This window comes from Pseudocercospora fijiensis (assembly GCF_000340215.1).
Source record: "Pseudocercospora fijiensis CIRAD86 unplaced genomic scaffold MYCFIscaffold_1, whole genome shotgun sequence".
NCBI classification, from domain to species: domain Eukaryota; kingdom Fungi; phylum Ascomycota; class Dothideomycetes; order Mycosphaerellales; family Mycosphaerellaceae; genus Pseudocercospora; species Pseudocercospora fijiensis.
This window is the reverse complement of record NW_006921532.1, coordinates 11,421,611-11,436,509: the sequence shown is the minus strand read 5'-3', so window position 1 is coordinate 11,436,509 and position 14,899 is coordinate 11,421,611. Positions and strand designations below refer to the sequence as shown.

The 14,899-nt window shown below is 50.4% G+C and overlaps 1 protein-coding gene across 1 annotated transcript; it reads right to left on the bottom strand.

The window, feature by feature from the left end:
- Positions 1–355: 355 nt before the first annotated feature.
- MYCFIDRAFT_206432 (uncharacterized protein) lies at positions 356–13,848 on the bottom strand (the record flags this gene model as incomplete). The annotated part of the gene is made up of 24 exons (XM_007924039.1): positions 12,630–13,848; positions 12,375–12,585; positions 10,654–12,346; positions 10,574–10,617; positions 10,449–10,547; positions 10,337–10,421; positions 10,239–10,309; positions 10,184–10,215; positions 10,084–10,132; positions 10,001–10,049; positions 9,907–9,972; positions 9,777–9,877; positions 9,697–9,735; positions 9,595–9,668; positions 9,545–9,565; positions 5,913–6,160; positions 5,839–5,877; positions 5,757–5,795; positions 2,588–5,735; positions 648–2,562; positions 583–615; positions 525–559; positions 481–498; positions 356–424 (listed from the first exon to the last, which is right to left on the bottom strand). Exons 1-24 carry the CDS (start codon positions 12,657–12,659, stop codon positions 356–358), a joined length of 8,208 nt encoding a protein of 2,735 aa, XP_007922230.1. The 5' UTR covers positions 12,660–13,848.
- Between the last annotated feature and the right edge of the window lie 1,051 nt (positions 13,849–14,899).

Below are 14,899 nucleotides of genomic sequence, written 5' to 3'. Positions count from 1 at the left end.
GCCTCTCGTCAACAACACCCAAAAAGTCCCTGGGCGCGAGTCCGAGGTCGTCATCACGTCGTGAGGAAAAATGAATTCGTGACGGTGTTGGATGATGATGGGTCGGCCGGAGGAGATTCATGGCAGCAGCAGCAGCAGCAGCAGCAAAAGCAAGAAGATCTGTTGTCTACGAGTGAAAGGGTGAAGGTTCTGGAAACCGAAGTGGCGAATTTGAAAGGTGAGGTTTTGGCGTTGAAAGCTGTGTTGAGAAGGAATGGGTTGCCGTTTCCGGCTTGTTTGCGTTAGAAGCGGTTGAGGAAGTGGGGGGAGGGTAGGAGGGTAGGAGGGTAGGTAGGGTAGGTAGGTGAAGGGTGGGTTATTGATTGATACAGACAGAGGGTATGATAATGATAATGATGATGAGTGAAGGTGATAATGCGGTATGCTTTGCTTTGATATGCTACTCTTTTCCTTTTCTATTCTCCCTTTTTACATTCTCACGTCCTGTCTGTCTACGTCCTGTCCATGCAACCAACAAAGACCACCACTGCACACGTCCAACACCTAACACCCCCACTCACTCACCAATCACACACACAGTACAGTCCACTCCAACATCCCACCATATCCATATCCCTACTGCGTAACAACCCCACTAACCCTCTCACCAACCCTCTCCCCTCTCCCATTCCCATGACTCTGACTAGACGGCTCCAAAATCTGCTGACAAGCCTCAATATCCTCGACCGCAAAATGAAAAACCTCTTGAACTCTGCCCCAAACCTGATTACGATTCCAATTCCCACGTTCACACCAAATGACATCCATGACTTGTGCGCGGACTTGTTCGAGTTGTTCGAGGGAGAGACCGCTACTGCGTGATGTGAGTTCTTGGAGTAAGGATGAGAGGCTGAGGTCGTCGAGGATGAGTTGAGGGGCGGGATGGGTAGTGGTGGTAGGGTCGGGGTTCTCCTCGTCTTCGGGGTTGTTGAGGAGGGCGTTGATTGAGGAGGCGCGGGGGGCGAAACTGCCTGGGGAGGATTGTTGGGAGGAGGCATGAGGCGGTGGTTCTGGGGCGGTGGTGGTTGGGGCGGAACGTGACTCGAGGGACTGTGGTTGGGTGTCGGGAAGTTGGCTTCCAGAGCCATGGCCGCTTCGCATCATGAAGAAGTCTGGATGCCCATTCGATTCCTGGGTGCTTTTGGTATGGCCACTGCTGCGGTCGCTCGTCTTCTTGGCACCGTCGTTGCTCGAATTCGTAGTCGAAGCACTATTCTGATACTGTTCGAGCTGGGAGCCTGCTTGAATTTTTGTCTGAGCCGAAGCTTGATGGAATAGGGGCGGAGGCGGGGGATGTCTACCGTTTGACGGATCATTGTCCAGCATCTCTGTATCTTCTCGTGGACGGGGTGGTACGACTGAGCCGTTTGTGTGATGAGACTCGTGGCTACTGCCATTCGTTGTGCTCCACGGGTTGGATTGGGGGAGAGGAAAAGGGTTGGCTCCTGGCACCTCCTGACCGAGTACAACCGGACCAGAGTTTTCCGTTGTGGCTTTCGACCAGTCGGGAGGAGGCACATTGGGCACGATCTTTGGCACTTCCTCGCCACGCTTCTGGGCCTCTTTGACCTTCTCAGCCCGTTTCCGTTCACGTTCTTGTTCGCGTTCGTAAACAGCTTCGCACTCCGCACACAGAGCAGCCTGAGTGACCTCGAGTGTGCCCATGTCGACTTCGACGTTAGCCAGCATCTCATTAGCTTTCAGTAGTCTGTCTTGGTCTCCAAATGCCTTGGCGTCTTTTGCTAAGCGCTTGATATCGGCCAAGAAATCTTTAGGCCGCTTGTAGTATCCGTTCGACAAGCGCTTCTCTATGGTTACGATTTCGAGATTGTAGTAGAACTTCTGAGAGGCAACCTCACGAATTCCAGGTACGCCCTTCTCATCCTGGTCGATCTCATAAGGTCTGAAAAGGAGTTGTTGTGCTTTCTGCTCTTCGGTAAGATCTGATGTGAGGACCGTCGGGTTCTGCTCGTCGAATAGATAGGCAATGGTCGCCTCTTCAACTATTGGCGTCCTGAACTTCCTGTACTTGAGCTTTATTTGTTCCATGACAGGTTGTATGTGTAATTTGAGCATGTTCAGAGTCTGGTGATCTTTCTTTTTCTGTGCTTTGAGCTCGGCTTTGCTGGGACCTTCGGGTGCGGCAGGAGCAGGAGCAACCTCGAGTTCCGCAAGCTTGCGTTTCTTACGCTGGTCCAAGTCCGGAAACTCACTAGGAGGCTTGCGAATGAAATCAAGAATGGAGCTGAAGTATTCGCTGCGTGCAAAGCTGTCGGGCCGTTGCAGGGCGTACTGATTCTGTGTCGAATAGCCAAAGAGGTCTCGAAGCAGCTGAGGGTCTATCTCATCGTCTGGGTGCTGTAGCTCCAGGACGCCCAGTACGAGCACGGGTTCAGAAGGCTGCAAGCTGCGCAGGAGGCCAACAAACGTTCGTTTTACGGTGTCCGATAGCGTTTCCCACCAGTAGTTCACTCCTGGCAGGTATATCACACTGGGCTTGTGTCGCTTGACCTCTTCGAAAAGCTGCACGACGGCGGCCTCCGGAGACTAAGGATTGATCAGTATGGGGCAATCTTGGTCTGGACAGGTCGTAACTTACTCTCGTCGAGTCCTTGATCAATGTAGCAAGATCAAAATTCTGTACATGTAAGCCTTCGAATTTGCTGAGCAGAGCAGCGCCCAGGTACTGCTGGCCCATTCCTTCGACGCCTTTTATCAGAAGTCTAGGTCGGAAGACGCGGGATGCCTCGAAATCCCGCTGCATCGTTTCCTTCTCGAACCCAAGCTCATCATCACGATCATCGTACATCGCCTCTTCTAGAGCTGTCACTTTGCGCTTGCGTGGAATAGCTTTGTCGATCCGTGCAGTGATCTCTTCAAGCGCTCGTCGTAAGAGTGGCTCGATGTCCTTCTTCAAAGGCGCGGCGCCTGACGACGCCGATCGTTCTGAGGAAGGCACGATCTTGTTCACCGAGATCATGAAATCCTTGGCCAGAACCCTGATTGTGCTTGGATCGATGATGAGCTTCTTATCACTCTGGTAGATCTGCGGGTAAGTGCCTTGCACGGCGTTTAGAGCTGCTTCCGTGCAGAGCGCTCGCAGGTCGGCACCTCCGTAGCCACGAGTGAGCTCCGCGAGCTGATCTTTGAAGTCTGGTCGCAAAGGCGGATCCCAGCCTTTCGTATGGATATCGATGATCTTGCGACGTCCAATTGCATCGGGCAAAGGAAAGTAGAACTCTCGATCGAAGCGCCCTGGCCGTCGCAAAGCAGGGTCGACAGAGTCTGGTCTGTTGGTTGCGCCGATAACAATCACTTGGCCACGACCATCCATGCCGTCCATCAAAGCCAGAAGGGTTGCCACGATGGAAGCGTGAATCTGCTCCTGCTTGCTAGACCGGACAGGTGCAAGACCATCAATTTCGTCGAAGAAGATGATACTCGGTTGATTCTTCCGAGCTTCTTCGAAGAGCAAGCGTAACTGCTTTTCAGCTTCACCAACCCACTTAGAGAGTGCATCGGCTCCTTTACGCATGTAGAACGTAACCTTGCGGCCGTGAGAGCTTACGCTGGATGCCAAAGCTCGCGCAAGCAGTGTTTTACCAGTACCAGGAGGACCATGGAAGAGGACGCCTCGCGGCGGAGTGACGTGAAAACGTTGAAAGACCTCCGGGTACAGCAACGGCAAGGCGACCATCTCCTTCAACTGGTTGATGTGATTATCCAGGCCTCCAACTCCATCGAAAGTGACATTTGTATCGACGCCAAGAGGGTCAGCATCGGCGAGCGCTTTCTTGTCCTTGACCTTACCAAGTCCAGGTGGACCGCCTCCAGGTCCAGTAAGAGGGTCGTTGTTGAGGGCTTGAGGAGCAGCGTAAGGCTTGGGAAATGCAGATGTAGGCGTCATACCTACAGTGCCACCAACGCCTTGCTGACCAGCACGACCTCCCATCTCGTCGTCGCTGCTGTCCGAGTCCACACCACCTGTAGCGCCAGCGGCTTCTGCACCGCCCAGAACAGGAGGTGGCCCTCCACCACCGCCAAAAGGTCCAAATGTCGAGAACAGACTACGATAGGTGTGAGTAGCACCACGGCGATTGCGCTGAGGTGTGGCAGCTGGCAGAGCGGGTGCATCATCGTCTTCGAGGGGAAGTAGGAGCTCCGGTCGCAAGATACGATAGTCTGGCCGGTTTCCACGATTTCGTAGATTTGGCTCAAAGTTGATCTCTGTAGAGCGATCTTTGTTGCGTTGTTTCCTGGGTCGCTCCCGATGTATCCTCCGCCGATCTTCTTCTAGTTCTGCGGCCTCATCCGCGATCTCATCGATGTCTGGTTCATCGTCCTCGTCTGCTGAAGCATTCCGCCTGGACCGGCTGCGCTGAGACGCGGACTTGCGACTCAATCGTCCTGATCGCCTACCGCCCTGGGAACTTGCCTCATTGCTGCTGTTCCTACCACGGCCGGGCTTGAGATGATTGTCCGAATCGGAGAGTTCCTCCTCTGCGTCTGCCTCGCCTTCAGCGTCCGGCTCAAAATCACTCGTGTTCTCCGCGCCTGATCGTCTAGTGTTACGTAGCGATCTGCGCGTCCTCCCTTCAGTAGGATGTGATGCTGGCGGCGTTGATGCTTTTCGGCGCGTTCTGAGGTTGCGACCGCCTCTGGAGATCGGCCCTTCATCCTCATCTTCAGCGTCATCAGGGTCAGGTTGTGACTCCTGCACAACGTGTTCTTCATCTTCATCATCGTGATCCTCCATCACAATATCGTCACCGTCGCCCTTCGTGCCAGAGGGAGCTGGAGATGTGCGCTCGACTTGCGGCTCTTGCTGACTAGCCTCCAGCTTCGAGAAAAAGTCTGCGCCTTCAGCTGTGGGCGGAACCTCTGCAACAGGCGCGTTCTGCTCGAGGTCTTCCTGTGATGCCTCAAATATGGCGCTCACGGGCGGCTTTTTAAGCCCTTTGCCTCCTCTTGTCGTGCGACGCGTAACAGGCTCCGGAGTCGCGCTGCCAGCTCTGGTGACGATTTCGTGCTTACCAGAATCGGTGAGAGCAAACAGCGGATCCTGTTCGTCGTGTGAAATGCGACTGCTGCGGCGAGTGATGCCTGTCGAGGGAGCAGATTGCGGCGTGGGCTGTCTCTTAGATCTGCTGGAAGTGCGGGCGCGTGTCGTTCTTCCACCGCCATCCATGCTCAGCGGCACTCTTAGCTTGACAATCAACGAGGCTTTCTTGGTCGCTGCAAGCTTGATCTTCGTTCGGCTTCGCGCAGGCGTGGGCTGTATGGGATCGCGCTCGCTTTCTTCGTCGCTGTCTGCTATGATCTCGTCGTCCTCATCACTCTCCTCGTACTTGATCTGCTTCTTCGCCACCGATCGCTGGCCTCTGCCTGTGCGTGGATTGATCTCGAGTGGCGCTTCCTCGGATGCGTCGGAGTAGGATGCTTCTTCCTCGCTGCCGGCGTCGCTGTCTGGGTCGATATCGCTGTCGTCGTATCGCTGGCGTTTGGCTGCCCGCTTCTGCGGAGAAGCTTTGTTGGCTTTACGCGAACGTGCTCGCGATCGTGGCTTGGGAGATGCTGCTTCTTTCCCGTCCCAGTCAAGGTCGTCACTGTCGCTCTTCGTGGGGTCCCAGGTCTCGAGCTTTCGCTTTGATGCCATACGGACTGCTCGATTTTCGCGCGGGGACTGCCAGCGCTGCCTAGCCGTGCCTGATTCTCACTTGCGTTGCGGCCTACCAGATCGCAGGGAGCGTGAGCTGCTGCCGCAGCATCGGAGGAGTCGTCGCAATCCGATTCAGTCACGTCTGCGCGGACCACACGCGTTGCCAAGCCAATGTTTCACTTGACACGGCCGTCCACCACGAAGCAATTATTACATAGAGATGAGAGTGCAGACTCCAAGGACGGATGAGGTGAAGAAGAGGAGTGGGAGAGAGTGTGATGGGGGGGGGGATAGACGAGGCAGAGGCAGCGATGCATGGTTGGCCCTCGCGCTTCGATGCATCCCGACTTTGATACTATGTGCTGAGTCCAACTTGTCAGTACGGTCCGCAGAGCCGCCTCCTCTCTTGAGCCGTATAGGGGTAGGCAATAGGGGCACTTTTACGTGGTTTTTATCGTGTTTCTTCCCAATTGTCGTCGTCGAGTAGAGGATAATCGTGTGTTCGAGCCCCGTACGCGTATTCTGACTGTTTCCGAGTGCTATACTGCAACAATAATACCGATAAGAGCGACTCGTACGACTGCCGGCGTACCTCTAGCGCGATTAGACGACGAATTGATTGTCTCTACGCTAAAGAAGGTAATCTATACTCTCGAGAAGGCTATTAGTCCGCCGCTAATTAGACGGAATGCTAATACGGCTTAGCAGGTAAAGGGTAGCTCGAAGAGTAGGTCTTCCGGCGGTAAGAAGGGTAAAGCGACTGCCGTAGAAGAGCCTAACCTAATCGTTAATCCCTCGGGTCTACTAAATAAGGAGACCGTAGTACTGCCGGCAGAGGATAATAGCGGTATAGCGTTACTAAAAACGGCTGTTTCTTCCTCCGCTACGACCTCTATATCCTTCTCTTTTAATACCGCGTAGAAGGCCGCTACTGCTACTAGTAGCTAGGCTACGCTTACCGCCGGCAACGTTCCTATTACTTAACCTAGCTCTTTCTTAGACGAGACCTTCTATTATAAAGGACAGTAGACTGTGTTTAATGTAACGAAGAAGGGCGCGGCGCGGACAATAGTAACGAAGCCGGTAAAGTTTTTATCGGCTAATAAATAAGAAGCTTAGAACGGATACGCGTAGGTAGCGAAGATAGCGAAGTTGTATAGCTTAGCGGTATTCACTCGTATCGTTATCTATACTAGAGCGGACGGTTAGAAGACGGCGTTTACTAGCGATTAGCATTAAGCTAGAGATAATATTAATAGCGACGAGGTCTATAGTAAAGCTCTAGATACTAGCAAAGGATTAGCGCTTACCTCGCGTAAGAATGTCTTTATTAATATTAACTTCTTTACGAAGCCTAAAGCGATAGTAGTAGCTAGATCTTTAGGTAGCAAGAAGTTAGTTAAACCGGCTTCTAATCTAACCTTAATTCAGCTTACTAACGCCGGCGTTGTAATAGCTAAACTCGAGACTTAGAAGCGGTACGACTATTAGATTATCCGTAACTTTCTATATACGATAAAGGACTGTAGTAACTTCTAGAAGGCTAGTAAGTATACGTACTAGCGTAACCGGAAGCTAAAGGATTGTAGCGAGAATCACTTTCCGTTCTTCGAAGCCGCTATAATCGATAGCTATAAGGCTATAGCTTCCGGAGAGTAGAAAGTTAACGAGCAAATTAGCGCTCTCGAAGACAGGTTACTAGTAAGGTTAGAGATTAAGTTAATTAAGAGAAAGGTCGAGAATAATATATAGAAGACTGCTATCCGGAAGATAAGAGGTCGCCGTAGTAGTAAGTCTAACTCCCCTCGGAAGCCTAGAAGTGCTAGAATTTAGCCGATTATCCTTAACAACTTTAGTAACGATCTCGGCCGCATTATCGACAATAAATTACGAGGCAGCGGTATTATTCTAGGCACGCCTTCTCGTACGCCTAGACGAGCGCTTGTTAAGACTAGATTGCGTAATATTATACTACCGCGCAATATCGTCTAGTACGAACAGCTAACGGTAGAATTCTTCGACTAGGTATCTCTTTACCGCGATTTCTAGGACTACGACTATCTACGGCCCTATATCGCCTATTTCGTCGGTATAGGCTAGACGCTAGAGACTATCTATAACTTAACAAAGGACGACTAGCCGGCGGCACTTAATAAAGTAGATAGAATAAGGTTAAGATTAAAGAAAGCTATCGTCGAGTTTATAAGGAAGAAATAGGATAAGATTATAGCGGCGGAAGTAGCCGCCGCTAAGGAGGGAGAGGATTTCTAAGAATTCTTAGCTTCGTTTAGGCTGCAATCTTTGCATATCTACAATATATATAAACTTGTAATAAGCGGGAGATTCTTACGGTAATAGCACTTATTTAGCCTATATATAATTAATTAATATACTGCGTTAGTTGTAGAACACTAAGCGCGATAGGCAAAGCTAGCGTTCGAATATATTTATTCGAATCTCTACCTACGGCGCTTGCCGCGCGCTAGTCGCTACTAGTTACATTACTCGAAGTCGTTAAAATCTACCTCTTATTCCTTATCTTCCTTATTATCTTCTTTATACAATATATACAGCTCTTCTATATTATCTAGCACTAACGGCTTATTATTCTAAGCCTATTATATCTATTAGGACTCTTCCGGGTCGAGTGCTATTATATTCTAAGCGTTACTAGCGGTCGACTCGAATTGCGAAGCGTCGTACGGCAAATCTACCCCTTCGATATTATATCTAGCATAAGCGAAGAGTTCACGCGCGCGGCGGCCTCGATATAGGTATAGACAATATAGTAAGTAATCTTAAAAGCTAAAGAACTTCGGCAGCTAACTTCTGTATCTTTTAATAGTCTTCTTTAGTAGATTGAAACTGCCCTCGATAGGGTTCAAATCCGGACTATACGGCGGTAAGTACTCGAGTCGATATCTAGCATCGAGAATCGCCTACTTAATCCTCAATCTATAGTAAATACTAGTATTATCTATTACAAAGATCATTAGCGGACCTTCTTCGAGATATAGAAGCACCTGTTTAGTAATCTAAGTATAGAAACGGTTAGTATTAATCGATCCTTAGTATACGTAGGTATATAGCAAGTAGCTATAAACCGTAAAGGCCGGCAGCATACTCTACTATACTTCTCGCTTCGTATACTAGAGATCCAAGTATATAATACCCTTTAGACTCTAGCTATACTTCCGCTAACCTGTCTTCTAATTGCTAGTAGTCTCGTCGATAAACACTAGTCGATCTACCGGCTATTTAGCGTACCTAATCGTCTATAGAGCCCTTAAGAACGGGTTACGTTCCTTCGCCGCCCGCTTTACCTCCTTTCGAGTATACCCGTACCTTTTTAATACTATACCGATTAGAGACGGCCGAAGCTCTACTATACCCTTTCCGCCCTTATTTACTAGCCGTAGCTATACAAATTCGTCTTAAAGAGCTTGGATTATCTCTATAAAGTATGCGTCCGGTCGATCGTCGAGATACCCGAGTATAAACTCCTCTTCTATAGCGAGAAGTTAGAGGTTCTTATAGCTACGCCGAGTGCTAGTATTCTTTAGATATAACGCTCTAGTTATGCGATATCTCTCTTAATAGCGATACACTAATCTGACTAATATTAAAAGCTTTGCAAAGGCATATATCTGCTTAGCAGTAAAGCCCTTCTTAAAGAGATTAATTAGTTAGCCTTACTAGTCGTCGTTAATGCGCGCTTTCTTTACTATAGCGGACGACAACAACACCTCGGAAGGGTCTATACTACTGGAAAACCGTCGACACGATATCTACTATATATTAGAGGACTATAGGCCTCAGAAGGAGAACAAATAATTCAAAAACCACCAAAATGGCGGTGTGGTTCCTCTCTCGGAGGTGCAGGGTTCTCCCCGCACCGGCACTGACAAGTTGGACTCAGCACATAGTACTATATCCGTGGAGACGCGCAGCATGCAAGTGCCAGGCAGGCCTCCAACAACCCATAATCCAGACACCACAATAACGCACACCAACACACGCTCTCGTCAGCAAAATTACTATCAAATTGGTCGCGTAAATTTTCTGATTGTTCTGACACCCATTTCGCCCAGCCAAGCATCGACATAAAGACGTGTCTTGCGACGGCGATTTCTTGAAAGATTCATACTCCACAGCTCCTCAGGCGCAGGATCAGCGTACCTGGCGCTGGAGTGCGACTTAAATTCGACCTCACTTCATACAACTTCGCTGCTGCTGCTGTCATGCTCTGAGACGACCACGTGACCTGGAGCTTCCTTGCAGCCCGGCACACTTGCTCACTACTGCAGTGCCGATGAGTTGAGAACGCCTGTTTCTTCGCTCCATTTGGAGGCTTCGGAACTCGTTATTTCGGCTAGAATACTCACCCTTTGCCTTACTTCTGGTGATAGCCATGAGCAACGTCAGTCGCCTCTGCTGTCTGCATTGGACACAAGCGTCAGAGACGAGGATGGAAGACTAGCACACTTTCGCGCATTCCCGCCTTTCAATGACTTGGTCTAGTGCAGTTCAGTTCTTGCACATTTCAATCTTGTCGCTACGAAGTGGACTTGGACTTGGTATGGGGATTGACCTGTTATAGCACAGTAGGCGCTCGCCAAGAATTCTTGCCTAAGGCACCAATCTTCAATCCGCAGAGTCGCACTCGCTCCGTGACCACCGTGACAGTTTAATGACTTATCTTCTTGAAGCGAACATGAAAACACTCACTGGGTTTGAGGATGAAAGAAACAGTATGTAATGTGAGTTCGTTTCAAACGAAGGTCTGAGTTTGGCATGCTTCGTGGGACATCTTCTTCAAAACTACAGTTACATGCGCCGATTGCTCCGCCTTTCAAGTGTGCTGTAATGAGCCACTTACGCCCCCATTCGTGTCATTTGATGTCAACGTGATGCCGCATCTGTGTGCACCACAAAGCTATACAACCTCGCCGTACAAAGGAACAGGTGATATCGACATTGGTCCTGCGATGGAACAGCAAGTTCGCTTCTTGCCTTCATTCTTTTGAACAGGCACCCTGCTACTCGACTCTCGGCGAGAGATTGATGCTGGAGGCTGGGCCTCCTTCATAATTGTGAATGAGTCGTAGCGTCCAAGCATGTTGATTGCACACGACGCTGCGGGAGTGGGCGACACATCACGGTCATCCAACTCCATAGAGTCCTCGAAGGACTCGTTGAGCAAATATCGGACTTCTTCTTGAAGCTCGGAGCGGCGATTGCCGTGTGGGCGAACACGCTTCCGGCCCTTGTCTGTTGCAGCTGGAGGCAGGTTGTGTCCAGCATGCTTGGAAGCACGACTGTGTCTGTGAGGTGTATGGGAGACTTTCTCACTGATGGAAAAGTCGGCCGTGACTGGGCTTGACACCATCTCCAAATCGTCCTCGATGATGATTGGCTGGATCGCGCTCCCTTCGGTCTCTTCCTTGACCCACTTGGGCAGCAATCCAGCATTGCGACAAGTCGCCTGGCGAGCCAAACAAGCTCGCTGTGGCGCCATTGACGAATACGAGGATGCTGTGGAGACGGAAGAGATGGACGACGAGCGCGATGCTCTCGAGTTGTCAGACACCATCGACTCTGGGCTGGATCCGGTAGAAGCGATGCTCATGATTGATGGACGTCTTGTGGTGGTTGTGTACCTGGGCTCGAAGCTTGGCACGCCAGCGGGGTTGGAATCAAAGATGCATCTGTTCATGCTGGTCTTCTGAGCCGAAGCCATTGCAGAGCACATCGACGGTCGACGAGAACCACACACACTCGCTGCAGGAGTACTGGTGGCAGTCGAAGACGGCGTCATGTTCGGCGTAGGCAGTGGACCCATGCGAGCCAAGCCGGGAGTGGGCGGTGCGATGTCTGGCTTGGGCTCCAAGAAGCGAGGAAGCGAAGCCAGGGTAGACATGGCAGTTGGTGTGCTCTCGTGTGATGTAGAGTCGAGTGGAGGTACCTTGAACGCCATCTTAGCGGGAGTTGGTGTCGTCGGTGAGCCCACGTCATAGCAGAAAGCTGGCTCGGAGTCAAAAGCCATCTTGCTTTCCAAAGCCATCTTGCTCTCCACCATTGGCAAGTTGTCAAGCTCTGGAGTGAGCAGAGGCACCATACGCTTCCAAGTAGATGTCGCAGATGGTACACTCCAGCTTGGAGACGGTGGAGGCTGAGGCGTGTACCGAAGCACGACCTCTTGCCACTTCTCAAAGATTGGCTTTGGTATGTGAAGCTTCCAGTCGACCTTGCTGAGAAAGGTGCGCTCGTTGGTGTTGATCTCGCAGACGTTCAGCCCTGACATCTTGCTCCAGGCCTTGGCCGAGTAGTTGCGGTCCTGCAAATACTTCGATGCAAGAATGAGAGCTGCGAGAAACATGCGGCGTCCGCACATCAATGCACGCTCTGCTGGCGAATCCATGCTCAGCTCCATGGTGAAGTCACGCTTCGGTACGTGTGGTCTGATGAGGACCAAGTAGTAGAGTGCAACCTGAAGGGTTGAATAGCTAGTGCGCGATCGTCGCAGTGTCTCTTCAATGTAAGTGCGGAGCGGCAGTACGCCTCGACCGCTAGCCTCACTCTGACAAGGGACTATCGACAGCGGCCAGATGACTTCCACCATCTGAGTTGCTGAGTCTTGGGGAGATGCTTAGCGTCCGTTCCGATCAGGCTTCACTGGTTTCGATGTGCTTACCGACGAGATTGTCGACGAAGTTGATCTTTCGATCGCGTTGTCTAACAAGAGGTGGAGGCCTCTGGTTCCTTGACAGAGAAGTCCTTCGCGGATGTTGACGCTGCGGTGCTGGGACCGAGGTCACGTCCGCATAAGACATGCACTGTCCGTTACCCTTCAATAGATTGCTGAGCACTGCAGGCTCTTCTAGCTGCTGGTTGTTGCTTTGCGCTTGAAAGCGCAGCTGTGCCTGAGCACATATCCGATCTCTTTCTCGTGCATCGTCATGAGTATATCGAAAGTCGTCCGAAACGGAGCTCGCTATGGAGCTTGATGCTGACAGGGTGTCTGAGAAGACAGAGAGGTGTGATGAAGACGACGCAGAGGATGCGATCGACGGCTCGTATGGGCCACGATGCTCAGGGAGTGATGAAAAGCCATCAGAGCCACGATCGACGTATTCCGAGTTCATCCTGCGCCTCGCTATGCAGTAGATGTGTCCGTTCAGAGTATAACCGTTATGAGTGTTTGATGACCCAGGGACGCCTTCCAGATGCGGAAAGACGTTGAAAATCAAAGAGTACGCGCAAACATAAGCAAAAATGCTGTTGTCGACGCGTAAATGATTGACTGGAGGTAGGAGGTCAAAGATGTAGCAAGGCCGAATCGGGGTCGCACCTTCCTCAAGCAAATTCCACCTCAGCCAGCAGGTTCAGTATTCCAAGCAGTGTGTGTCTCTTCTTCCGCAGCTGATTCAACGAATCGCAAAGCCCCCAAAGACGAGTATGGTCTTTAGAAGCTCCAAAATCTTCCCGAATGGTTGTCTGTATCTACAACTTCTGAGCGAGAAGGACGGAATCGATGGACTTGGAGGTGTATGAGCTGCTGACTGGGGTGTTGGCGTAGGGCATGGAGAGGATCATGCTGACAGTGGTGGGCGTATAGATCGAGTAGTACTGCTAGTGAAGGCGACTATCTCGATATATTGCCGTCGAGGCTGGTTGCAAAGATGCAGTCAGAGGAGGATTGGTCGAAGTGAGTCGACAGGTGAGGTGGAGTGATAGGTCGTGGCAGGCTCAGGATTGATCGCGCTAGATATGAGCGGTGTTGCGCAGCAAGGCGGTGGCGATATGTCCGTCCTCGCAGCCGGTTTGTGGGAGAGCAAGTGGCGCTAGTGGGCAGCGCTTGAGTATTAGGAGTGAAGAAGAGTGAAGAAGAATGAGGATGAGTATGAGTCGAGGTGTGAGTGAGTGGAGGGTTGTGGCGAAAGGCTGGGCAGGGTAGTGTATGCTGGATATGACACACAAAGAAGGCGAGGCAGAAGGCAGCAACTGGCCGGACTGGGGGTGGCGTCGATGGAAGTGCGCGACAGCGAAGTCTGCAGCATCAACAACAAGCCTCAGGTGACGGACAGTGGATCTGGTCTTCTATTCTCTGCGCGCACTCGACGTGCTCTTCAGTGCAGTGTGGGCCATGACAGGACTGCCAGCTGTAGCAGAGGCAGAAAGAAGAGGGGTGTTTTGAGGTGAGCACTGAGCAGCGCTTTGGAGTCATCGCAGCGCGGGCTGGGCCGATGGCTCGTGCACCCCGGCGAACTGGCTGGGCTGGGTTCAAGGTTGTCGTCGCCCTCGCCCTCGCCCTCGCCACCAGCTGCGCACATCTCATCATTCGATGCGACTTTGACTGTGCCACTGCCCATCCATCCGAGTGCATTCATCCACATTCAACAATTCAACAATACAGAATTGGCGGGCGGCATCACTACCACCGAGAGACTGCACAATTGCCGCCACACATTCACTACTCCCCCAAGTAAAGGGTTGCAATACTAGGCGGATAGAAAAATTATATCCAGCGGATTCACACTCCGGGCTTCCGAGCGCTAAGAAGAGAAGCTTAGCTAGCAATTAGTTAGCAAACCCTACTAAATCTATATACCTCTTCCTCTACCGATATTACGCGTTCCTATAATCTCGAAGAATACTAAAATATCGCTTTTTCTAATAATATAGCGGATCCTACTAGTAGCGAGGATACTACGCCTAGTAGTACTATATAGGTATACGAAGAAGCGCTTCCTAGTCGACCTAACGAGTTTACTAACTAGTAGTTAGATAAATTAAATCCTATAGGCTATAGATAATAGTAAGGCGCTAGAGGCTAGTACTAACTAGTTAGACTAGTATAGAGAAGAAGGTATATATTTTAAGAATTACGATATCGATTTCCGCGGTTCTAAAAGTATCGAATATATACTAATCTCGATATCTATTCTAAAGGTATATCTATCGTACGACGCTTACCTTAATAACTTAATAGACTTCTACTAAAAGAAAGGCTTTATATTTACGTATAATAGCAGTATTCGGCGTAATACTAATAGCTAGGCGTTTGCTATACTAATACGCTATTAGAAGGGATTTAGAAAGAGCCGTCTAGCGAAGAATCTAACTAAGAACTATACTACTATATTAGATAGCGATCCGTATTAGGCGATAGTTATACTAGGAGCTATAGATAAAATTATT